The following is a 24857-nucleotide window of genomic DNA, read 5'->3' as shown; positions in this document are numbered from 1 at the left end:
ATGTTGGAACGCGGCCCAGAGGACTAGAGCTTGACACCTGTGACCTGTAATATGAATTGGTTACATGTAAGGTTTTTCCACCAATCAAAATGCTTTACACTGAATACCTCATTCAGTGACTGAGCAACCGGGGGTTCTCTATATTGCTCATTCAAAACGGTCACAATGTCTTGTAATTTTTACATCTGCTTGCAATTCAATACTGGACAGCCTGTGGTCGATTTGTTCCTTTACTTGTTTTGTTTGAGCAATCTTCTCCATTGGCCAGTCTGTTGAAAACGTGATTAATCCAGTTGAGGGGCGTATACGGGAAACAGATGCCACACAGGTGGGATTGTTTGTCAAGTCGCTTGTCACCAGGTTGTTGGACAAAAATGGTCGGTGCGTGTTCGGTCAAGGCTGCCGTCTGGGCCGCTTCGATCTGGAACGCACGTTGAGTGACCCTCAGTCGGCTCTGACTCCGTGGCTAATATTTTAAACAGCCCGCATAAGGGCAAAAATGCCTGCTGTCTTTGGAGCTTCAGGAGACATTCCTGTTGGGAAAATCAGCTACGTATGCATGTCTCTCCATGTGTGTGTGCGCTTTGAAGATCAAGGTCTTTGGTTCCATGTCTGCTGTGCACGCTTCATTTGAATTGATGACTCCTCCATAACCAGCAGGACATGTGATCTGTGCTAAACGCCAAGTCGGCTGTCGGCCGTGTGACTCAAAACAAAACACACCTTGATTCTGTTTAGAAAAGCGAGTCTGTAAAGCCAAATGGGATTTTATTAGACACCTCAATACCATGGCAGTCCCTTTAGCATTTTTTTTTTTAAACGCAGACATTCAATGTGTTTTAATAAATTAAAAGTTGAACTCCCTCAGGTTGTTTGTCCCTTTTCATTGACCCCGACAGGGTCACAGTTCAGATAAAGGGTGCAACTTGCATTTGCCTTAACGCTGCAGTGATGCTGTCCGTCACTTGCGGATTCACTTTACAGCAGTAACAATACAACAGCAGCGACCTTCGACCTTTTTTTTTTTTATTATTATTATTAATAGGCTACACAGCTGAACGTCAGTTCGAATGACAATCTATAACTTCAGCTTTTGGAGCCGCCGATGACCTCAAGTCAAGACGCAAAGCTTCTTTGTTTGAGGAAAAAAAAAAACTGCATTGCCGCTGCCTCTACCAAGGGAGCAAACAAGTGCTTTTGTTGGCATGGTAACCCCGTCCACCACTGACATCATTGACACCAAACGCTTGTCCTTCATACAACATCCACGAATGATGAAAGTAGTAATAAGCATTTGGCTGTGACCGGTGGGATCGCTTGAGAGAAAAGCAAACATTCAAGTGCAATCAAGTGTTTCGCTTGCAATCGTGTACCAGTGTCTTTCGGGAAAAGTTCACATACAGTTTGCTATTATGACACTTTGACCATGCAATAAGGCACCACAGCTGACTGTTGGTAAAAGCTTAAAAAGGGCTTTTTTTTTTTTTTTACCTGTCTTTTGAATAAAAATACTATCACTCCTTTGTCATGCACATAAATCCAAATACTCTTTTGTAAAAGATATATAAGAAAACTCTTATGTACAGTCTGATGTCCCTGCACGTTCACGTACTGTACACGGTTGCCGACATTTACAGTGCCGTGAAAATGTTTTGGCGAGGCCTCCGCTGAAATTCTTACTTTGCATTGTCTCCCCACTTTAATGTTTCAGATCATCCAACAAACAATAATATGGGGAAATGATTTCAAGAAGAGGGCAAATCCATTTTCACTGCACTGTTTGCTTCAAAAGCAAGTCACATTTTTTGGAGCTAAAATTCTTAGTGGTCACCTCCCAACAGAAGGTTTTTAAACTATGTACAGCACATACGCTCAGATGGGACGCCACCCACACAAGCTCCGCCTTCAAACTCCGGATTTCCCCCCCTCGGCGCTCCAAGATCCACGCGGCTCGGGAGCGCTTGGCCTCGATATGAGGTAGCAGTTCATTTCCCAGTGCAAAGAAAGAAAACAAAAACAGGTCCATGCAGCTAGAGTGAATCCACCGCTAATCGATGCTTCTCCTCAGGGGGGGCGAGGCTCTTACGGCGTGCCCGTTGGACAGCAGAGTCTGTCTGAGCTCAGGCTCACAGTCATTGTCAACATGTCCTCGGCTCACCAGTTTTACCGGAGGGTGGAAAGTATCTTCCTGCGACGTGTATGCGGCCGGTGTTCCTTCCGATCTGCTCGCTGGGAAGGAAGACAAGAAACGCAAATATGAGATTTGCTTGCGTGGTGTCGTCCAGCGGCGCTAAGCGAAGCGTGGCCTGCGGGCTGCGTCTGAGTCTCGCTGGAGCAATTCAATAATCAGCCAGACATGTTGAGGCGGGTAATTAAGAGCTTGGCAGCAGCGCCCGCACACTCATGGCTCGGGGCATGCAACATTGTTACATTGTAAGCGCTGGTCTTCGCTAATCAATCAACAGTGACTAGCCGAGACGCAGTATTTGCCTCCACATGCAATTTGAAATTCCAGCGGGCATGTTTGATTTACCTTCTCTGTCGTGCGGATTCACGTTGTTTGGAAATCCTTGAGCGTCCTTTCGAATCCCGTTGCAGAGGGGCGCCACGCGATCCGCCGAGGAACAGTGCGAATAGGGCGGAGGGGCGGCTTGCTGGTGATACTCGCTGAGCCCACCCGGGGCAAAGCCGTGCACTTGGTAATCCGGGTCTTTGGAGTAGAGCTCGCTGCTCTCCATGCAATCCGTGCACAGGACCGGACCATCGAATCCTGCGGCACATTTTAAAATAAATCAAATGTTTGTGGATGGAGTGTAGCAAATACACACAGTATAGACCGGTTCATTTTGATATTGGTCATTTTCAAAATAATAATAACTAAAATTGCTTGTTTAAATGCCAATATAATCGGACTTTATCACAAAAATAGTAAACTAGCAAATATTTCTGATCGAAAGAGTGAGTTTGTTGCCCTTTCAGCAAGGGACTGAAAGAAGCGAAATGACGTAAGCATACTAAATAGGCCAGCTAATGTTTCCACTGACAACAATCTACAAAAAGTGTTTTCTACTATCAAATGAAATGCCTTGTTTAGACTACGGAAAAAAGGCAGCAAAAGTTCAGGCTCGGCACTAAACACCACATTCAAAGGCATAAGCCGATTGTAGCCCAAAAAAAATAAACATGGCGAAATAATCAGGTATGAGGAAATGTGCACATAATTGGACTCAATCAAAGCTGAGGCGACACAAAGGCATTTGCATGCTACCTTTTTAATTCTTTCTATTTTTACAGCAGTTGCTGCAATAAGATGCAAATTAATTGTGCCCGCAGCTGGCAGAAAATTCAGGCTGTCGGATTGCAACATAAACTAAAAAGCGGGATTAGCCAATCTGAGATGGAGGTTAGAAGCTACCTGTTGAGTCGACCAGGTGTCCGTTGGGCTGAGGTCCGCTGGCGGCCTCAACGCGGATGCAAACGTCCTGGCGCTCCGACAACGTTCCCTGAGAGGACAGGTAGCTCGGCACGTCGGGAGGAACGATAGTCTCATCTGGAGGTGAGCGAGTTGCAAGAATTAGAGAAAAAAGTTTTCCGACAAGCGGCCGCAAAAAACAAAAACACAGTTGCCCTCGAGTTTACGTCTGGTTAACAGGTCAAACCACATTCATGAGGATTGTTTTGAACTAAGTCACGTGTTGCTGAAGAAGACTAACCCGTGTTGGTGACACTGCAATCCTCGCTCTTCTTCCTCGTCTGGTAGATGATGCACACCCACACCAGGGAGGTGACCACAATACTCGTCACCACGGCGATGACCATGATGCCTATGGTGACCGTGCTTATGCCGGGCGCGGCGGCGCAGGGCCCACGGCGCTGAGTGACCAGCAGCTGGCTGTGAGCGCGCTCCGTGCCCAGCGTGTTGGACATGAGGCAGGTGTAGCGGCCGGCGTCCTCCGGCGTCGCCGCGCCGATGACCAGCAGCTGGTTGCCGGGGGTGAAGTGATGGCGGTCGGAGGGGCGGAGAGGCCGGTCGTCGTGCAGCCACGTGATGCGGGGCGGAGGGCTGCCTAGCGCCTTGCACTGCAGCGCCACCGTGTCTCCTACGACCACGTTGCGATCTTCGAGGTCCTGCGCCAAGTGGGGGGTTTCTGCAAGGCCAAAGGGAATATCGTCTGAGCGATCGCACAAACTAGGTTAGAATTCAGAGTATCTAAAAAAATATATACGTCTTGGCTGCGGTCGAACAGTTTTCCTTGACATCTGTGAACATCATGAAACATCTTAAGGTAAGGAAACATTTTCACTTAGAGGATTTCTCCAGGGACAAAAGCCTCTAGAGAAGAATAATTCAAGTGTTTCTGCGGCAACACATTGACCAGTGTGCGTGTGTGTGTGTGCATCTCGCATACTGAGAACTTCCCCTCACAGCAGGACATACACAGATAAAGAGATCTCACTTAACCCACTTCAGTGTTCCGTCTCTCTCCTATCAATCTTCTCTCACTCTCTCCACTCCCCCCAACGAACACGCTCCTCCTTTCCAGGCTCGTCTCGGGCTTCCATTTTTCTCACCGAGAGGATTTTCCAGACAGGGGCCCCTCGAAGGCCGCCCGAACCCCCCTCCGTGCCCACCCCCGCCGCTCCTTCACAGATTCAGTTGATCAGCACGAGGCTGCTCGCTTCTATTTTTCCTGTTTGTCGAGTGGCTTAGTCCTCAGTCGCCCCAGTCTCAAGTACCGCCACCCAGAGCTCGTTTAAGGGCAACCCGATGAAAACGGTTTATTCTTTCCATTCCCGACAAGAGAAGACAAAGATGATCTTAGTCAGCTCGGTTCGGTCTGAACCAACAAGACAGAGCGACCAATAACGTGTGTCGGTCGCTCCCACAGAGAGTGGAGGTGTAACGGTGGGGGTTGTTTGGGAATGTCTAACAAACATCCCTCTGTGAGTCGCGCTCGCTCCCCCAACAATCCCCTTTGACCCTCAACGCTGACCTTTGGCCCCCGACCCGCACAGCAAGGCCACAGCTGCTGAGGAAAGGAAAAATATAAAGCTGGCCATTCTACAGCTTCCCACACGAGAGCCGAGTTATTTACAAGCGTGTTCCTTTGGAGTTGTGGGAAAAGCATCAACGCTGGGCCAAAATGAGCAGAAGCGAACGCTACCTAGCACGGTGAGCGTGGCGTTGGCGGACACAGTTCCCGCCGTGTTTTTGGCCGTGCAGCTGTACACGCCCATGTCTTCGGGCTTGACGTCCATGATGAAGAACACGTCGTCGTCGGGCATGACGTGCATCCGCCGCTCCCGGGCGGCGGGGAAATCCGTGCCGCCGTCCTTCTGCCAGGCGATCTGCGGCGCCGGGTGGCCCTCGGCGGCGCACTCCAGCCTCGCCGTGTGGCCCGTTCTGATGGTGCTGTCCCTGGGCGTCTTCACAAAAGATGGCAGCACTGCAGACCCAAAAACTTGGATTAAAATGGACGCAGGCGGAATCATACTTCTGCAAGCTTTCATAGGCATGACACCAAAGATGACAAACCGAAGAATAATTCTGTCACAAACGTGACGAGAAGGCCGAGGGGCAGAGCGGTAGAGAAATGGCTTCTGTCATGGAGTCAAATCAATTTGTTACGAACGGCAAAAGAGAGTGGAGACTTTTGTTCGGCTGAAAGAGGAGAAACTCCCGCATGGCTACCGGACTCAATTGCGCCTCTGTCAAGTGGAACAATTGAAAGGCAGATAAGCGCAATGTCAACAGACGTTTTATTTGGCGGAAGTGATGTAATCACGCACATGTTAACAGATAACTGATGGCCGTGATTTCGCTGCACAGCCCTGTTTTGTTTTTTTCAACAGCAATACAAAAAAAAGAAATACTGCTGTGTCATCGATTTTCTGGCAATTCCATTTATACGAACAAAGCCTACCGTTGACGATGAGACGGGCCTTGCTTGAGTACGTGGAGCCAAAATGGTTGGCGATGATGCACTGGTAGCGGCCCTCGTGCGCAAAGGTGACATGGCGCAGGTGGAGGATCGTGGTGTACTCCTTCACGCCGCTGCCTCCGCCCGTCCCGTCTTGAGGGCGAGGGCGCACGTGGGCGTAGTTCTCCGTCTCGGCGTGTCGAAGCAGCTCCTGGTCCTTGCGCCACGTGAAGGTCACGGGTGACGAGCTGCTGCTGGCGGCCGTGCAGGTGAGGCGCACGTTGCTGCCGAGGACCGCCACTGTGGTTTCTGGGTGGACGCTGATCTGGGGTTTGGGAACATCATCTAAATGATGACAGAAGGGGACGGGAAACGTCAAAGTAAGTACGGAATTTAAATGAAAGCTATTGAAGAACAAACACACACACACATTACTCACCGCACAAAAAACTGCTGGATGGAGCCTGATATACACTGGTACCCTTGAGAGCCTCAGGGTGGGCACACGTGGCGTTAACGCCGCTCTGCATTCCGCGGGCCACCAACCACTCAGGCAGCCAGCGGAGCTGGCAGTCGCACAAGAAGCTGTCGCTCTGGATGAGACTGCGGAGAAGAAGCAAACACCTGAAAATCAATTTGGGACGTAACGTGTCCAGGTAAAATGTGGGTTGGATGATGTGGTGAGTGCTCACAGAGTTTTGAGGTTCTTCATCTTGCTTAAGGCATCGGGCTGGATGGAGCGGATTGCATTGTCACCCAAGTTCCTGCGGGGGTGCGGCAGCAAGTCAACAAACGTCCTCAGATACATACAACCAAATCCAGGTGTGTATGCCTGGTTGTGAAAAAGCTTAGGGGAATTTGCAATCCTCTGGTAGAATGCGACACATGTTCTACAGCTTTGTTCCTGGTCGGCGGCAGGAAGCCAAAAGGTCATAGTTGAAGTTGTGCTGGGCTAGCGAGAAAGAGGCAGCTGGGCGCTTGCCGTGGCTTCGGCCTTTACATCACTGGTGTCAAACCACTAAAGCAAACCCAGTGAACCAAGTTGAAAGTTTTTTCAATGGCTTCTACATTCCAAATTAGTATCTATAACATGATCAGGCAATAATATTACAATTATGTGATTTTACAGTCATGATGGCCCTCTAAGGGGAAACCAATTTGACACCCCCCCCCTTGCTACATACTGAAATCAGCATCTCCTCACCAGCTATTCATTTCACCCCCTTCTCAGACAATGTGACCCCCCCCCCCATTGTAGAATACTCACAGGTGTTCCAGGGTGTCAAGTCCAGCGAAGGCTTTCTTTGCCACGGACTTGATCTTGTTTCCAAAAAGCGTTCTGACCATGATGGATGTGGAGAAGAGTGGAGCACAATTAGCAAGGCTGAATCTGATAAGCGGCGGGGGATCGAAAATGCGGAAATCTGAACTGTCTAGAGATTAGCCAAAAGGTGAAAGAGTGAGTGTGTGAAATTGTGTTTGCGTGGAATGATATTAGCAATGACCCGACGGAGTTTGTGACGATATTTAAGCTACTACATGAGAAGCTCAGCCAGCTGCTGCTTTCCACGTCCTTTCCTCCATTGGATCTTCTACTTTGTCATTCATGCAATTTACGTTAAGAATAATTGAAAGCACGCCTGTGTGTACACTTTGATGTGCCGCCAACTATTTTTCTCCCTCTCTTTTTATTTTTTGCATCTTCTCCCTCCCACGGCTCAGCTAAGCAGGCTTGGGATGCATCGAGCCGCTCGGGCCCACACTTGACAAAAGACGTAGGGGTCAGGGTTCGGGGGCGTGTGAGGCGTTTGATTTTGATGACTGAATGCGGCCTTCAATTTCACCCTCTCTCAGCTCCCAACAACAGAGAGCGTGAAAGCGGGGGCAGGTCGAGCGCAAGCACGGAGAAGAAATGGAACTAAGCCTATTGGGGAGCGAACCCCCGCCAGTGTGAAGAAAAGACCCTTTCTCTTCCTCTTTCTCCTTTAGCGGCGCACACACTGAGAACCATCTTGGCTGGACATCGTCTTTTCATCCTGTGGCTTGATTACTAGGAATTACTACTCAAAGGCCAGCACCAACTCTCCATCCCGGGAGACTTGACGACTTGTCACATTGAACTACGTGCCAATTTGAAAACTATTTGGGGTTCATGGTGAAAATGGGAGAGCCCAATTTAAAAGGGGAAAACAAGAATTAGAGACTCACAGCTTGCTGAGGCTGTCCAATCCCGAGAAGGCCCCGTTGGTATCTTCTATTGTGCCTGAGATGTCATTATGGTCCAGCTCCCTGCAGAGAAGGAGAGAAAAGAGGGTTAGGATGAAAATGTCGGAAGGATGACAGGTTCGGTGCTGTCTTGGCAAAGCCGAGTCTTCGTCATGGGTTGCACCTGGCCTTAGAAGCCTCTCTGCTGCTCTACTCTCGGGCCAAAAGTCTTCATGGGTTACAGAGCAAGCTTAGCAATGGCCGGGCAAAGATTGAATAGATTTACTGAAAGAAAGTTCCTTAACACTTGTTGAATGTTTTTCACTTGCTTTTTCACACAATACAGTCAAGGCCAGCTGTCTAGGAAGGGAACAAACACTAGTGTAGTAAGTCATTTTTCAAACTCAAGACCTTTGAGGTTGCTGGCCAACCACACCCACCCATCACGGTCTTCACAATAACATAATACTGCTCCTTCCCATGCTTTGCAGAACCCCCCCCTCCCCACCCTCGTTCTTTTCATCCCCCACTGGCTGCCAAACTGGAGCTGCCAATTTCCAACTCTTTCTGGCTGGCTGGATGTGAATGGTTGTTGGCTTGTTAAAGCAAGGCCAGTGGTGGTGGTGGGTGTTGGGTTGGGGCGTTCAAGAGCAAGGTGGGGGCGGCGCGATGGGCCAACAACCCCCGTGTCCGAATAAGGGGACCATGCAGGCTTGTTTGGAGCTTTCACACCCCGCCGCAGGCTCGGGTGGCGTGCCAGCTCAGCCAGCAAAGCGGGACCAATTAAAGCTCCCCCGGCTAACTTTCGGGCTCGGTCTATGGCTGTTCTCCCCTCGGCTGATTAAATTAGGTCTGCCTCAAAGACACAAGAGTGCCGGGATGAACGGGGAGGATGAGGGAACAGATAAAGTGTGTGTTCATGAAAATAAAAAGTGTGCAGCGAGAGGCTGTGAGGGCACAACACTACCTGGCTCTGCCACCCACAGTGCACTCACCAGGCTTTCGTCTTTTACGTACTAATGTTCTCTTTTTTTTTCCCAACAGGTTGAATATTTTGCAAAAAAAAGGAACTTGTTGCGTGAGTTTCGAAGGTAGCAAAGTGACTCTTTTCGGAGCAAAACAAAACCAAAAGGAACAAAGCAAGAAAGATCAGAAAGTTGCCACAGAAACTGTGACAAAATTGAACACGGAACAATTTGTCCCTAAAAAAATAAAAGCCTATGTGATCAAACTTTGAATATGCAAACACCAAAGACCTCAAATCAGCATGGCATATTCAAAGAGCTAATCAAATATGACAACATCTCGGCTTTCACTACTCCCCTGCGGCACATCTCAGGAGTGATTTTGACTTGCTAATGGCAGATGAGGAGGGGGGGGGTGTAGACTTACAGGATGCGTACAGCCCGGAGGCCTCTGAAGGCTCCCTCGGCGATGTGGCTTATTGCGTTGTGTCCCAGACGGAGGGTGTGGAGATCCCCCAGCACAGCCAGACTGCCTTCATCCAGACGCGTCAGGTTGTTGTACGACAGATTCCTGGAGAGAGAAAATGCGGGTGAGACACACACAGCGACTAGGACAAGCGAGGCATAGCAGTGAGGAAGAAAAACATGTTTTTTTAAGACTGATTTTGGATACTATACACTTATTTACGGTAAATTTCAAATGGAAATGACTAATAGTCATCAAAAGTGAGTCTTCGTCCTGTGACTTCCTACAGCTCCCCTCTTGCTCATATATGCAGAGCGCCTGATAAAAAAATAAAATAAAAAAAAAGCCACAGGACCACTAAAACGAGGACAGCCAGGAGGCAATCTATCATTCATAGACATGTTTACAGGATATGGCGCTCAGATATGAACGGTAAACTTACATCTAACTGGTAATCTTGTCTAACTGTTACACATGGACAAACACGCAAAGCCGGTCCACCTCGCAGTTAGTAACGCCTCAGCTGAGTAAAGCATTTTATAGCAGTGAAATGACACTCATGTCAACAGAAAAGGAGGAAGGCTCTCAGCTAATACCTTGTCCTTCACTTGACAATGGCGGGCAAATGTGATCCGTCGGTGTAATTACCACAACACGGCGAGCGCAAGATGGCATACGCTCAAGGGATGAAGAAAAAGACACACAAAACAGCAAAGGAACAGTTCTAAAGCTATTGAGCTCAGGTCTAATTATGGGATAAACAGGATTATCCTTCCTAGAGCATATTGAGTGTACAAGCTCTGCGGCGTTTAACCCTTGAAAGATCATATTGCTGAAGATAAAATGGATGTAGATATGGAATAATTATATATCAACAAATTTTGAGTCGGAGGTGGCACTCACAATTCCCTCAGTTTCTGGCAGAACTTCCAACCGTCAGGATTGATGCGGGTTATTGAGTTGTTACTGAGGAAGAGCTGCTGAAGGGACGTCAGACCATACAAGGAGCCGCTGTTCACCTCGCTCAGGCTGTTGTACTCCAAGTGTCTGGATTACAAACAATCAATCAGATATCAATCATGACAACAGAACGCCGCCATGAAATATCGAATCGTACATTTCAGAAATAAGAAGTCATTGTCAGAGATACGTACAGGACTTTCATCTTGGCAAGATCCCAGAAAGCACCATCAGTCAGCTTGTTGATGCTGTTTCTTTGGAGCTTCAGCACCTCCAAGCTGGAAAGACCCTGGAAAGTCAAACCTTCCACCTGGCGGATGCGGTTCCTGTTCAGTTCGCTGCGGGTTGGACAGAAGAACACAAATCATGCCAAAAGGTTATGAACTATTTATAAAACCCCATAAAAACTGTTTCATCACATCAGCAATTAAGAAGGAAAAATAATTGCCCTCAAAGGAGGAAATAAACAACCTGGCCTATTTGTTTCTGTTTAATTTGACGTCACACAATTGGCTGGCCGACAAAAAAAACACCTGTAGAACCTGATAAAGTCAAAACAGGTTAGACTTCCATTCCAAAAGCGCTTTTACTCTTCCAGTCAGAGGCGTAGACAATCAATACTTGTTGTGTACACAGCGTCCAACTTCGGTGAGACAAAGTAAAAGGAAGTTCGGCTAAGCTAGGACGGAGAATGAAGAAACCACTTGGGGAACTTGGAAGAAGCCAATAAATCTTTGTTCATACAACTCGGTTGCGTTTGACCCACATTTTCACCCCGATGTAAATTCAAAAGTACTCACAGCTGGGTAAGCCTCGGGAGCTGGAATGCCCTGACGGGAATCTGACTGACACGGTTTCGGCTCAATCTCAGGACCTGGAGAGTGGAGCCGAGACGGTCCAGCGCTCCAGGCTCTAATGTGCTGATCTTGTTGCTGCTGAGGTACCTGAGGACGCCCAAACACAGCTGCACACTCACTACACACATTTCTTCTTTCGGGTGAGGTTGCACGATGTTATGCTTGTGCAAATGGAAGAACTGAGAATTTCCTATCGACATCAAAGGCTTGAAAAAACATTAAGTGCTCTTAACGGAATTCATTGTGTAACTGCATTTAATGAGTAGTTTAACGTCTGAACCGATACTTACAAATCTCTAATCCGGAGGCCTGCGGGGAAGGAGTGTCCTCGTAGCTCGGTGATGTCATTATTGCTCAGGTCCAAGGTTTCCAAGGAAACCAAGTTTCGGATTCGTGCGCCGTCAATACTGCGGATTTTGTTATGATGTCTGAGGAAGAGCAAAAAGAGATATTTTACTGAACAAACAAAAATATGCCTGACGTTTGGTTGCATAAGCAGTGTTTCAAATCTGTCTTATTGGCATTTGACCTCGACACAGGAAAGCCAGAGGGGAGACTCTAATTGAACCCATCTTCATACTCAATCAAGCTTCCGCCATATTTTGCGACCGACTGGTTTCATTCCCAGGGTCGTTTGTGTCCAAAGAGCCAAAGAAAGCAAAAGAGAGCAGGTGTTCTAACACTGTCAAAACAAGGTCGGTCAGTGCCTCCTTCCTTTCTAGCCTTCAGCTAGCAAATGGACACACACATGCTCATTTATTGGTTGGGGGGGGGGGGGCATGAGGGGGTCACGCCGCAGTGCCCACCTGAATAAACACGGGCCATAATGCTTCAGGCCGAACCGTGCGAGCGCACAAACAACAAAACAGAGTAACACACAGTGGCTACTTTGAGGGAAAAGAATGGGGGAGGAGAAAAATAGGGGATAGTTAAGAAGTGAGCAAGGGTCAACAGCTGGTGACCTCTGCTGGGAAAAACAGATCAGCCTCAGACTGGTGGAAGAGATTGACCTCTCTCGCTCCTTCCAGTTCCACCACCACGGCCGGCCCCCACCCAAACTCGCTCCCTCCCACGCTCGAGGATCCAGCTGTGCGAGAGAGACAGAGCGCCCGGCGTGTTTGAAGTTGGGACGGACAATGGCGGCGTTTATGAAAGCTTGACTGCTCGACACTGGCGGCCATCTTTATCATACTGTTGATGACAACGTTGATGAATCGCTGCTGCTCGGCTTTTGAAGTCCGGGAGATTTATCTACTGTACTTAATTCCAAAATCTCAATAACGTGGTCCATCGAGCATCTGATTAGCACGAGCCCGGTTCCTTTTTGACACTTCTTTTGATGCATCGGTCATTTACCCTGGTAAGACCGTTTCCAGCGCTATGAAGGCAATTAGTAGGTCCGTTCAAAAAGAGACAAAGTATGCATGACCTCCTCCCTCCCAACGGTATTCGAACCTCGCTTTGAAGTTGACATGGAGGGCGATGTGTGGAGTGGACAAGTGCAGTTGCGTCAGTGACAACAACACCATTTTTATGCTTTGTTGCGCCATCCTTATGTTCTTACTGTCCACTTTCATTTCTCTTTTTAAACTTCTGTTTTCTAACATGACCCTCGGACAATGTCCTTTATTGGTGAACTATTTCTCTTGCGCCAAACGGTGATGTCACCCCCCCCATCCCTTCCTCCCCCGGCTTGCCGTCACCCGTTTTACTGTAAGCTACGTGACGGACAGCTGCAGCTGCAAGTGCTTCGGTGGGCCTTCACTTCAGCTGTGTGGCTTTGTAAATACTGGACCCTCCCTCTCGCCTCTTCTCCTGTCAGCCCCCGCGGGCTCTTCCCTGGCAACAGGCTTCAAGTCAGGCCAAAAAAAGCCCCCCTGGTTATTTGGAGGGGCGTTACTTCCATGCTTGGAGCGAATAGAGGTTTTCTGTCGTGAGGAAAAGCAGAAAGACTCTGACCGCAAAAAGGCTTCGGGATGACTTCTGAGCACACCAGGCTAAGGTGCCACTCTTGCAATCCTCAGCACTAAAACCGAAAGATGACAGCAGCTGCAGGTTTTCAGGCGGGCGGCCTGCACTCCAGCAAGGTGTCGAGAAAATGAAATGGATGAGATAAACCTTTCTGAACATTTCAAGAACTAGTAGGAGTTAGATTGAATCTAGATCAAGTTGGCAACGTTGGTCCAGTTTTCAGGCTTTGACTTTCTATAGACTAAATTTATATTTGAAATATTGTCTGCAGAGTTCCTGCTTTTAACACGGACAAGCATTGGCACATACGTACGCTCTCCCTACCTCCCTCCCTCCCAAATAAGGCAATAAATCTCCAGTGAGATGCCAATGCGGGCAGTCCCCGCAGGCCCGGTTTCACGACTCGGAGAAAACGTTGAGCTTACGTGACACAAATGTCTGCCTAATAGGATTATACTCTTAAATCTTAGAATGATACCCAACGAGCTCAAATGGAAATCTAGTTAGTGATTTATTTTTTATTTTTTATGATACTGTAACATTGTAACGCTAGTGCCACTGTTCTAAAAGTGACACGTAAAAGCATTTGCATCCTTGACAGATGTCAGGAGACTATTTCAAGAGCATTTCAAAGAGGCCAGTAGCCTAAGAATACCAAGAGGCAGATCATTCTGGCAGCAAGCAGCGCTGTCTACTCACAGGTAGAGTGCGACAATCGTTGAAGCCGCCGATCCTAAATCCGGTATGGAGGTCAGCTCGTTGTGGTCCAGCCGCCTGAAAAGTCACCAACGCACAGTCAGCAGATGGTTATGGAGACTACTTTAAAAATCTAATTATAATTGACACAAGAAAAAGTGTAACAGAATTGGTTGGCCTGATGATGTCACGAGTGCGGCTAAGCTTTTCTGTGTGTTTTGTGTTGAGTGAAAGCGAGCCAAGTCCTTTCCTCGCCGTATAAATTATTGACAAGGCCAGTGTTGGCTACAATATCAGGTGGTGGAGAAGAGGCTTAATATAGCAAACCACCACTTATTCTCAATCGGGCTTGGCTCAAGGTAACACCTACGAGGAAGTTGCGACCAAGTGTCGATGCTACCAAATTGACGAGGCCGTGCCGCAAAAAGAAGTCCCGATTGCGTGTGTGGGAACAAATAAAGCTATGGCGTCCTAAATACTAATGTTCCCATTTTTTTTAGCAGGACTACGATAAGCAGGTTACCTGAACCTTGTTTGTGCTGACCTGGCAGACATTTTAAGAAGTGCCGGTGAAACAGTTTCCGAAATATATACACAGTGAATGTTTGGTGTGGATGAATACTCACAACTCTCGTAAATTTGATAGGTTGGAAAACACCTCGGTGTTGATGTCAGTCAGCTTGCTGCGGCCAAGATTTCTGGAAAAAAAAAAAAGAAAAGGCGGTGATAATGAATTCGCAGTGTGAATAATGTGCGGCCGGCAAGCTAATTCAAAGTGAAAACAAAGTGTAAAATCATCCGGATGACTACAAGTAGGACGGAATCAATACTATCAATGAAGGAACTCTCTCTGCTTGCTCGCTCCACAAACAAAACTAACAGGCCATTCGTCTGCACAATCAATCTGCACTTAGATTTAATAGCCGGCACTCGATTTACAGAGGATGAGAGACTTGTTCAGCAATTGAGTTACCTCAGACAACGTGGGAGGGGGAGGAGGAGGAGGGGGGAGCATTGAAGGGCAAACATCTGCATTTCACAGACGGTGTCCCATGCCAAATTCATCAAATTAACGTCAGGCATAAACAAGGCCAACTTATGGTATGTCTCGCACACCTCCTACTTTGCTGGCCCGCCGCCGCCGCCCGTTGGCAGAGGATCGGACAGTGAGAGTTTGTGTTTGCTGCTGGCGTTTACCCGACAAAGGGAATCTGCAGATCCCAGTCTACACCCCCCCTACCCCCTCCCACCTCCATCCGTTTGTCCAGACGTGAGAGAGCGACTAGGAATGTTTCGCAGGCCTGCTGAGAAATGAGTTCTTGTTCGCGGACACTTTTACCTGATGCGCCACATTCCTCCATTCCTGCCTCACGAGGAAAACGGCAAAGCTACCGTTATTCATGATCGCTCGTGACTCATTTCGGATCAAAATTAAGAGTCATTGCCCCGACAAAAGACAGTTCATGTCCAATAATACGATTATTTTTTTACGACTATTTAACTGCAAGTCTTTTTTTTTTTTTTCCCTTCGACGCATTTTCCTTTTATGTCTCCCGGGCTTGATTGCAGATAATGACCACTTCCCTCCACGTGTCTTTCTCCTTCTTCGAGAGGGTGACGAGGTAATAGCCGAGCATGTGTCTGCCCTCCGGGCGCAGGCCTGACAGGGAGTTGTACATGTGTGTCTGGTTTATGATCGTTTAATGGGCCACCTCCCTTTGTGGTCTAGATCACTAAATTGTCATCCTCTGCAACAGGAGGCAATTTACCTTGTTAAGGCAACGCTGAGTGTAAAAAGAAAAACAAAAAAACGATACGGCAACTTTCATTGCCGCTGCCTTCGAGGAATGCTTTGGGAAAACACAGCCTCGCAGGCAAAATGTGGCAAAAGTGCGACACGGGTGCGAGAGGTCGCGGCAAACAAACAAAAGCATTCCTTTGTTTGCATGCACGCCCGCATGCGGCCTTTTTTTTTTCCAGCCAACTGCGGCATACGCTCAACAAGTGTATTTATCTTCGCTTCATTCAGCCCGATTTATTTTCCTGCCGATCAGATAAGATGGGTGGCATTTTAACACCTACTGTATGAGAATACGGTGATAACAGGAGTTTATCTCCCTCCTTCCCTCATCCAAGTGGGACTACTAAGAGTGGTTAATGCTTTCCAGATAGTGGCCCAGCAATTGCATCTGAAAGAATTTGCAGTGCACAGAACAGATGCCTCCAAGTCATTTGGGATTGATTGACGGGGGACAAAACAAGATGGCGTGTTGTTCCTTACAACCAGCTGGGAAAGGATGTACAGAGAACGCCCTGCATATTGTTGTAATCACATCCACAAACTCCTGTGGACACTAAAAAAAAAACTGCTTATTGATTTTGACTCAATACCTTTGGAGTCAAAACCAATAAGTCTGCCAAACGACAACTTGAAGTTATTACTTGTGACTCATAACTTGTGCGGGTGGTTAGTTATAGTCCACTTCACCTCAGAGTGTAGGTCAGAATTTGTCATTTTAAGTGGCCCGATCGCCGGAAGGATATGCGGCTAATCGAAGACATTAGCGTCAAACTTGCCGACCGAGAAATCTTTCTCGGAGTAAAATAAGGAAGGCCGGTCTGACAAAGCGAAACTGAAGAAACATGGAGTTCATCAGCTGCGCCTTGACATACAAAAACAGATTAAAAAGCTTTTCTTCAAAAACTGCTGCGCTATGTATGGCTGCTGAGGGACCAGAGCGTAAAGATGATGTCATAACATGACATGATGTAAGTCAGAACATACAGCGATACATCATCATGATTCTTTCCTGTTCCTATTGTCCATTAATGCTGTATGAACTTTGCTCATCCAGAGCGTTAAGTGATGTCAGTGACGAGGCTCTTTCAGCCCCACGGGGACACAAACGCCCTTAAATGTGGTCGGTTTCATAGCATCGTAAAACTCATCAAATAATAACCTGTGTGTCAGAGAGACACACACACCTACGTGCATGCAAACACACGCACACAAACACACTGTCATCAGGGTCTGCTTTATAGCCGGGCAACTGCCGTCTGGGTGTACACAGAAACTAGCAGCAGCTCCTGGATACCATTTTACGTGTCAGTTAAAGCGATGAAGTAAATGTTTGTAATATCGCGAGGTTATCAAAAGTCGAGAAACGTGAAGTCGCTTTTTGACCTTGCTGTTGTGTGCTAAGTTCAACTTAACGTGGGTTTCACCACATTAGTTGTCGTTGTGTGACCTACACGAAAATCACAGTGCGGTCTATTAGTGGGAAAAGGAGCAATTGTGAAGCCAAGCAAAGATGGAAAATCAATTTGAACCACTTGCACATTGGCCGCAGCCAATTCAATTATTTCTAATGTCCTTTACTGTAACACTTGTTGAGCGAGTACAGTAAAGGAAAAAAAAAACAAAACTGCTGCTGTTGACGAGAGAAACATTGTGAGAACTGCAAAGAAGACCACAAAAGACCACACCAGGAGAAGAAGCTCCACCTGAAGCTCATTTGCAAGGTTTTATGGATGATAGTGAGGCTGCTCCTTCAAGAAAGAAACAATTTGCTTCTGATCCCCTAACACGCAAGTGAAGGTAATGTCGTCCTGCATAGATTCTTCTCAGACAGGCTCATTCGTCTTCATTGACGTAACAAATGATGGTGACAGTTAATTGGAGTCATAAATCCACAGAAACATTTCATTCACGACCAAAATGATGAGGAGATCCTTCACTTTCAAGCAAAAATAATGACCCTGAAGCCAAAATGAGGTGCCTGTTTTGAAATACATAGCAGGAACCTGTTACACATAATGCTCCTCGCCCACACACAACGCAGCAAAAGAGTTCCTCCAGCCTTTGCGGCCACTCCGACTGGGAGGGCGAGTTCTTCGGTTTTCCCGGGCAGGATGTCGAGCCACATCTTGGGGCCATGTGCTTTGGCACACAGACAACGCTTTGCAAACAAAAGAAATTTGGGCGAAAGGGTCAGCAGTAGCCAGAGGCACAGCATGACCAAGCTATTATCTTTTAACGCGAGCTCTACCAAGGAGATGTTCTACATATTTGTTCTACACCTCGAACTTCATGCCAATAACCTCTGATGAAAACCCAAAGGGAAGAACAGCTGATGAAAATCAGGGCCAAACATAACATCAGCCAAAACCCGGCGTGATGGTCAAACTGTGACTTGAAAATATCTGCCAGGGAACACGCAAGGCACACAGCAAGGGAAAACTATGGCAATAAACAAACTCACTCTCAATCCCGCGGGATTACAATGCGGCCTAGTGTGAAATTGCTGTGAAACCACAAGTGTTGTAAACCCACCGAGAGCCGCTGTTGTTGCTACGCGGCCGCCCGAACGTTCATCGAGCGTGTCTCCATTTAGCTGTTGTCCAGTCTGTTGATCTTGACAGCAAATGCGGCGAGATAACTAATAAGCACGTAATGGGATGGGACTAAAGCCATTTCGGACAAAGTGGCGGTCAAGTAGCGCACGGCGGCGCGAGTGGATCCAGCCTGAAGGCGGGATCGGCGGCGAACCGCAATGTTGACAAAACAATCGCATGAGGGAGGCTGGAAAAAAAGAAAAACGCCACCACAGTCCTCCCGACTAGCACCCTCAGATTCCCGGAGGCCGTGTGATCGGCCAGTCGTCAACCGGGAAACCGCCGACGCAAATCCGTTTCCTGAGGGCGACTATTTACCAATAAGTCTCCTCTGTCAGTTTTGGGGACAAGCAGCAGCAGAGCGTGCCAAGTATATTAGGGAACTTGGAAAACCACTTGGGAAATGCTGAGGTACAAAGAGGATCATTCAGTAGTTGGCTTCCGCTGGCTTGGCACCAGAATTTCCTTGTGTGTCGTAGGGAAAGTACAATAAAATGCGGTTTGTGTCCTAAATAAAGCACATTTTATTGTGAGAAATGCGTCCGAGTGAGACAGAAACTGTATATCCGCTAGCCCATCATGGAATAACAGTCAAAACAAATAATGCACATGCTTTTTCTTTTTTTACTTTAAAAAATACCATTAATCCCAGTGCCCGGTGGGCAAAGTGCTTTTTATGCACATTACTGTGGCTGAAAATAAGATGAGGCACTGAGAGAGCAAGGAGAGCTTCTTTGGATGACTTCAAATGACAAAGACGACTCGGATGGATTCAAAGGGTGAACCATCATGTTTCATCATTCTTATATATAATATATCCACTTTCTTGTAAAGAACCACCTAAAATCAGGATGGCAAAAGATGATCTAGACTGCTTATGTAACTCACTGTACCATGTTTGCTCTTACGTGTTCATTACTGAAACGCCAACTCGAACAGTAATTTGACTTAATTATTGTAATAATATTAAAAGCTCTTTTTAACTATGTTACAAATAAACTGTCGTAATTTTGCAGGAATTATGTTTAGGTAAATAAAAATGGCTTCTTTCATGAAATCCTGACCATTTTGTGGTTAGTTAGCGTAATCGAGACGCAGTCAACGCCTTACAGGAACAGAGTTGCTCTTAGAGTTGCCTGCCAAAAACCGACGAGCCCAAGCAGAGAAGTATGTAGCCTCGTGGTTGAAAACAATCATTTAAAAGTTGTAAAGCTTGTTTCACCCGAGATAACAAAATTTCAAGAGATCATGCTGGATCAGTAGAGTTATTTTACATGACGCAACTGGAGGTGTTATGATACGACGCTAGCTCAACAGAAGTTACACACCTTCTACCAGGGCAACCAGGATGGTGTTTGCAAACATGATCAATAAACACATGCAGTGCTGCACTTGACTGGCAGTGCTTTTTAAGAATTGCCATTTGTGAGAAGACATGTCCGTGCCGAGTAAGTATTGTCTGCTGAACTGGGTTTTAGTATTTTCGAAGAAGCATTCAGCTTGGTGTTAGTTAAAAACCTGTTTGCGCCGTTGTGGGCGTGAACACAATTCGCCAGCAATCAAAGGTGGTGGAGATCCACTGACCATCGTAATACTCCAGTTGCCAAGTGAAGTCACGTCAAGTTCTGACCCAGTGGAACAACAATAAAAAAACTGTACATCCCGATTCTTACAGCCATTATTAGACGCGTGTTCACTTTAAGCACATATAAAAGAGCATCGTGAGATGATGCAATGGACAATTCATCCAGCAGTGCTAAATATGGTACGACATTGGGCCTGGCAGCCTTGGCCTCTTGCACAATTAACAGGATACATTCATCTTGACAAAACAAAAGGTTGCAGCAGACTTTGCAAATTTGTCTTGATGGTTAATGAGTGAGACTTAGCTGACAGGTGCTTTGCTGCAGGCGAAACCTCAATTTATCATGCAGCTTTATGCAAAAATAGCCAGAAACCATGAGGAACAAAATGTAAACTTTTGAAGTCTCAGACAGACAGTAGCAATTCAAGTTATAATCAAATATTTACAGAGTGATTAAGGGGCTTCATGTAATAATTAAGTGATTCACTTACAAGGAAATCGTCCTGACAGGCACATCAACAGGCGGAGCTGCCAGCTCCAAGTTACTGCAGTCCACTGAATCTCCATTGCAGGTACAGTTCTGTGCACACTGCAACTCGGATGTCAATCCATGACTGATCAAAAGTTCGAGTGACAAAAATAAATAAAAAACACAAAGAGAGGGAGATCCAAAACGTCCCGAGGACGCCGCCATTTTGTATCCAGTTACTAAGAGCGCCGCGGCTGAGTTCTCCAGAACCCGCAAACTGGAATATTCGTGCAGCCTTGTAAAAAATTGATGCACTTTAAATCATGTTCAAAGTTTCTTCTGAATTGTACGCGATAGCCAAAAGGTAGGTGATAAAACAGGAAAAAGTCATTGAGGACAGAGGTTTAACTTTTTCCTCGATGTCCGAGGCGCGCTTTGAATCTTATGTGATTCAGTTTGGTCATTAAAAAAAAGTCAATTCCCACTCAATTTCATGATTGCTACGCATTGATGCAACATTTAACGCTACATTTTCTGCGTGCCCATCAACTTGAGTGACATGTTTGCAAACGTCCAACCAAAAAAAAAAGACGTTTAAAGGGCACAGTGCGCCCGGTTCACTAGAAACATGCCAATAGCAAGCCCGCAAGTTGCAAAGTTAACGTCGCTTTAACAATGAACTTAATGTGCATGTAGTTTACTGTCCCCTGCACAGTAAAGTTGAGCCCCAAACTTTTTCCACAGTAAAATAACTCCAGCGTTGGTAGCAAGCCGAGCGAAGCATAGCGTTCAAATCTCAGTCCCGACTGCTTCAATCCAACTTCCAGTCCAACTTTGAAAAGATCCCCAAACTCCGATAGAGACCCGGTCGGGGGTTTATTATTTGCAGACTGTAATCACAAAAACTAAATAGTCCGAGTAATAGAAAAAGAAGAGTCCCGCTCCTTTTGACCGTGCACCGCCACCATGAGTTTTGTCCTCTGGCTTACTTTTCCTTTTTTTTTTCTGGTAGGTTAGTGTAGTCCCACGTTGGAAGCACAACAGTGATTCCAGAGCCACCTTCGGCTCGCTGTAATTGGTTGTTTGTAAATGACGTAGCTCAAACACCTTACCCTGATTGGTTCTTTTGCGTTCACCGTGTACGGCCGACTTGCGGCGTTGTGAGCCGCTGTCAGTCAGCGGTGTCAAGACCCGCCCAAGTTTCCCACTCCGGGGTGTGAAACCTCAAACACCGCCTCCTCTCGCTAACTCTCGCTCTTTCTTAAAGGGGCCGCCAGCGCCGGAGACAGCCCAACTAATCGCTTTACAACAAGCCATAATCACAAAACCGGTTTAAAATGTCATTATGTTTTCATTTGAGGTGACCGTCAAGGAAATAAGTTCTCAAACGAGCACTAACACAGCAGATTTGGGGAATCTAATTTTCCAATCAATGAAACCAATTAAAATGCGTTTTCTTTATAATAATTTGATCTATGCGCCTCAGCAGGGCTAAATTGCGTGCGTGGACGATGAATTAACCCGCAAAATCCATCCATTTTTATCGGTCTCAGGGCGGCGGCCATTTTGCCGCTTGCCGTCGATTAAAAATGACATCACAGTTACTTTGGCCAATCACAGCTCAGTGAGCGAATGCCGCTTGACCAAACAGACAACAGCTAGCTAAATGTCATTTAGCAAGTATCTAAAATCAATTAAGATTTCAATTTGATCAACAAACATAATTTTCAATTCTCAAATCGTCACGATCGTACATCATTTCATCTCAGTAATGCACATAGGCAATAAATAAATTTTCCATTAGACTCCTTACCTACGAATATTTTTTACATAACTTACCAGGCATTGACATGTTGCGTTTGTTGACTGATGACGTCAAGGAATGGGTGATTGTTCCGTATTGGGAGAAGTCCCACATTTCATTACTATTAATCATGCTTACAGGCAGATATTCGCACCTGCAGCACTGCAGGCACTTCAGTGGTTTGGTTTCTTGTTTCTTTTCCAAGAAATAAAAGCAGGTTTCACATTGCAGGTGAGGCCTCCATCTCTCTACAAGTGTCAGGGAGCCATTTCAGCAATGTGAAACGGGACATCACGGTTACATCATGAATTAAATTCATTTAATGTTATGAAAAGTGTCAATAAATTCACTAAACGGTATTTTGAAACTCAACTATTTTTCAGTCTAAAATAGTTAATTTAAGGCTGTAGTCACAGCTGTTTTCAGACACGTCAAAGCCTGCAGCCAAAACGAATTACAGTGTATTTCACAAGCATACTTGATATTAAAAACAGTGTGGAAACAAGTGATGATTTATGCATTTCTCATGTTTGAGTATTAAAATAAACACCAACGATTTAAAAAAAAAAAAAAGCTTGTCTTCTGCTTCTGTATTTTGCACGCAACAAGTGATGTGGTCGCCAACCCCGCTTGCCCCAAATATGCTTGCCACAATATTCTGACGCGCCTACAACAGATGGATCAGGTGCTTTGGGATCTATTTTAAAGGAAATATTTGTGTGATTTGCTTTTAATAGCACTCTATTGACTAATCTAACAGGCCACTAGGTTAAAAATTTGACCAATAGTCCAACTGTAAATCTCTGCAATGTGACATACCGCAAATACACGAGATGCAAAAGGTGTTCATTTTCTAACGTCGGCTTTAAATTCATTGCAAAATTGAGAAGCGTCATACAACCTTATGACTTATTTGCCTTAAACCTTAGACACGGCACCGTCTTGAAGTGATTGTTGCAGATTTATGACCTCCATGAGCTCTGCAAAGAATTGACATGGAAAGGAATGCATTAACGACATCTGCTACCATAACTGGTTCCTTTTCACTGGAAGACTCCGCCGGCTTTTGCACCGCTGTGTGAAATTGTGACGGATGAGTGGAGTGCACGTGAGGCTTCCGTGACAATGCCCCGAGAAAAAAACTTAACGACCACACCAGATTTCCATTTTCTGTATGGCAGTTTTTGACACCAACCATAGTGTTGTTTTCATAGCTGGGATGGACATACTGTTCTTGAACGCAGGCAAGTCTCCAGTGGAAAGCTGGCACAGAAAACCGCGTGCGACTCAGGTGCACGCATTTTTGGGGCCATCGTGATGTCTGGCGAATGGTTGATGGATGTGCGCGGCCTATGGGGGATTCATCATGCTTGTCTTTCTGGAATCTTCAAAGATAACAAAGCATCTGCTGCAGCGATTCATCAGCTATAAAATGGAGAGGCGTGAAAGGCCGCCAACTGGCCATACTGGGACTGGATGGCTAACGGCTGTTGCGGGAGTGTGGAGATGCTTTTGCTAATAGAAAGCAGAAAGGCTGTGTGTCAATAGCGCGCTCGCTGCTAAGCTGCAATACAGATGAAGCGAAAAGTACAATGAAGGATACTAGAAAAACAAAAAAGGATCAGGACACAAAAAAGCACTCGAAGACATGACAGCTGTTTGACACCTCGGCAACATTTGCAGGTGTTTAAACACGGCGTTTCTCTTTCTCATCATTTTGTCATTTTCCGTCTTTCATAACCATGAGGAGCTTCTTCTCCGTGTTTGTCTAATGAGGAGCGCTTTCCCGTGCCAACTTTCTGTCATTGGTTCCACACGTAATCTCGGTGGCCCGGTGGCAAGCGATGAGAGACACGCCATTCCACATCCCCAACCTGACCTGTTCTGTCACGTGGTGGGCGTGGGTAGAGGTGTTCGCCCAGTGTGTTATGCTAACAGTTTAAGCCGCAACCAAGGTATGCATTGTTGAAAGTATGAGCAAAATGGCGGTTGGTTTCCACGTCTTTTCAGCAGGTGTTTACTTGTGTCAACACCGCGCTGACAACGACGAAGCGGCGAGGCCGTACGCAGACGGGCAACGTGTTTGTTTTAATAAGCCTTGTGAATAGAATATTTCATAAAAGAAGCGATGGCCTGGAACTGTTTTCGTTCCATGTAAGGAGAGGAATGTGCTCGTTTGGCTCTCTGAAAGGTGACCTCTGTGTTGTACATCTGTTGCAGCCAAACACCGTTTTGTCTGCCAGCACGCTTTGTTTCTCTGTTTTTACTGCATTCGAACCACCAAAGGATCTCACACCGTCTTTGTCGTGGGAGTCGCGTTGACGAGAAAATGACTAATCGTTCACCCGTTCTTCCAGCCTCTCTATTTCCGAATGTATTCAACAGTTAACTTCAGCAAAATATTTCTACGATGAATTACACGGTTGGTTTACACCACAGTCCCAGCACATCCACACCGAAGATGTAATTAGCCAGCTAACTCACAGTGGCTCGCTGGTTCAAATTCAATTAAGACCTTCAAAGACACCACAGGCCAGTGGTGGAAAATTCCATTTAATTGAAG

General features: G+C 46.5%; 1 protein-coding gene across 1 annotated transcript; it reads right to left on the bottom strand.

Moving 5' to 3' along the window:
* Positions 1-751: 751 nt before the first annotated feature.
* On the bottom strand, positions 752-21519 carry lrig1 (leucine-rich repeats and immunoglobulin-like domains 1). The gene is made up of 18 exons (XM_088389316.1): positions 20513-21519; positions 14668-14739; positions 14045-14119; positions 11665-11802; positions 11318-11461; positions 10712-10855; positions 10461-10604; positions 9519-9662; positions 8130-8210; positions 7189-7260; positions 6614-6685; positions 6361-6524; positions 5925-6266; positions 5166-5447; positions 3714-4148; positions 3416-3550; positions 2534-2770; positions 752-2229 (listed from the first exon to the last, which is right to left on the bottom strand). Exons 1-18 carry the CDS (start codon positions 20713-20715, stop codon positions 2048-2050), a joined length of 3066 nt encoding a protein of 1021 aa, XP_088245442.1. The 5' UTR covers positions 20716-21519; the 3' UTR covers positions 752-2047.
* Positions 21520-24857: the final 3338 nt, after the last annotated feature.

Source organism: Syngnathus floridae, chromosome 11, assembly GCF_059516105.1.
Source record: "Syngnathus floridae isolate MCC-2025c chromosome 11, RoL_Sflo_1.0, whole genome shotgun sequence".
In the NCBI taxonomy this organism is placed as follows: domain Eukaryota; kingdom Metazoa; phylum Chordata; class Actinopteri; order Syngnathiformes; family Syngnathidae; genus Syngnathus; species Syngnathus floridae.
This window is presented reverse-complemented; position numbering and strand designations above follow the sequence as displayed.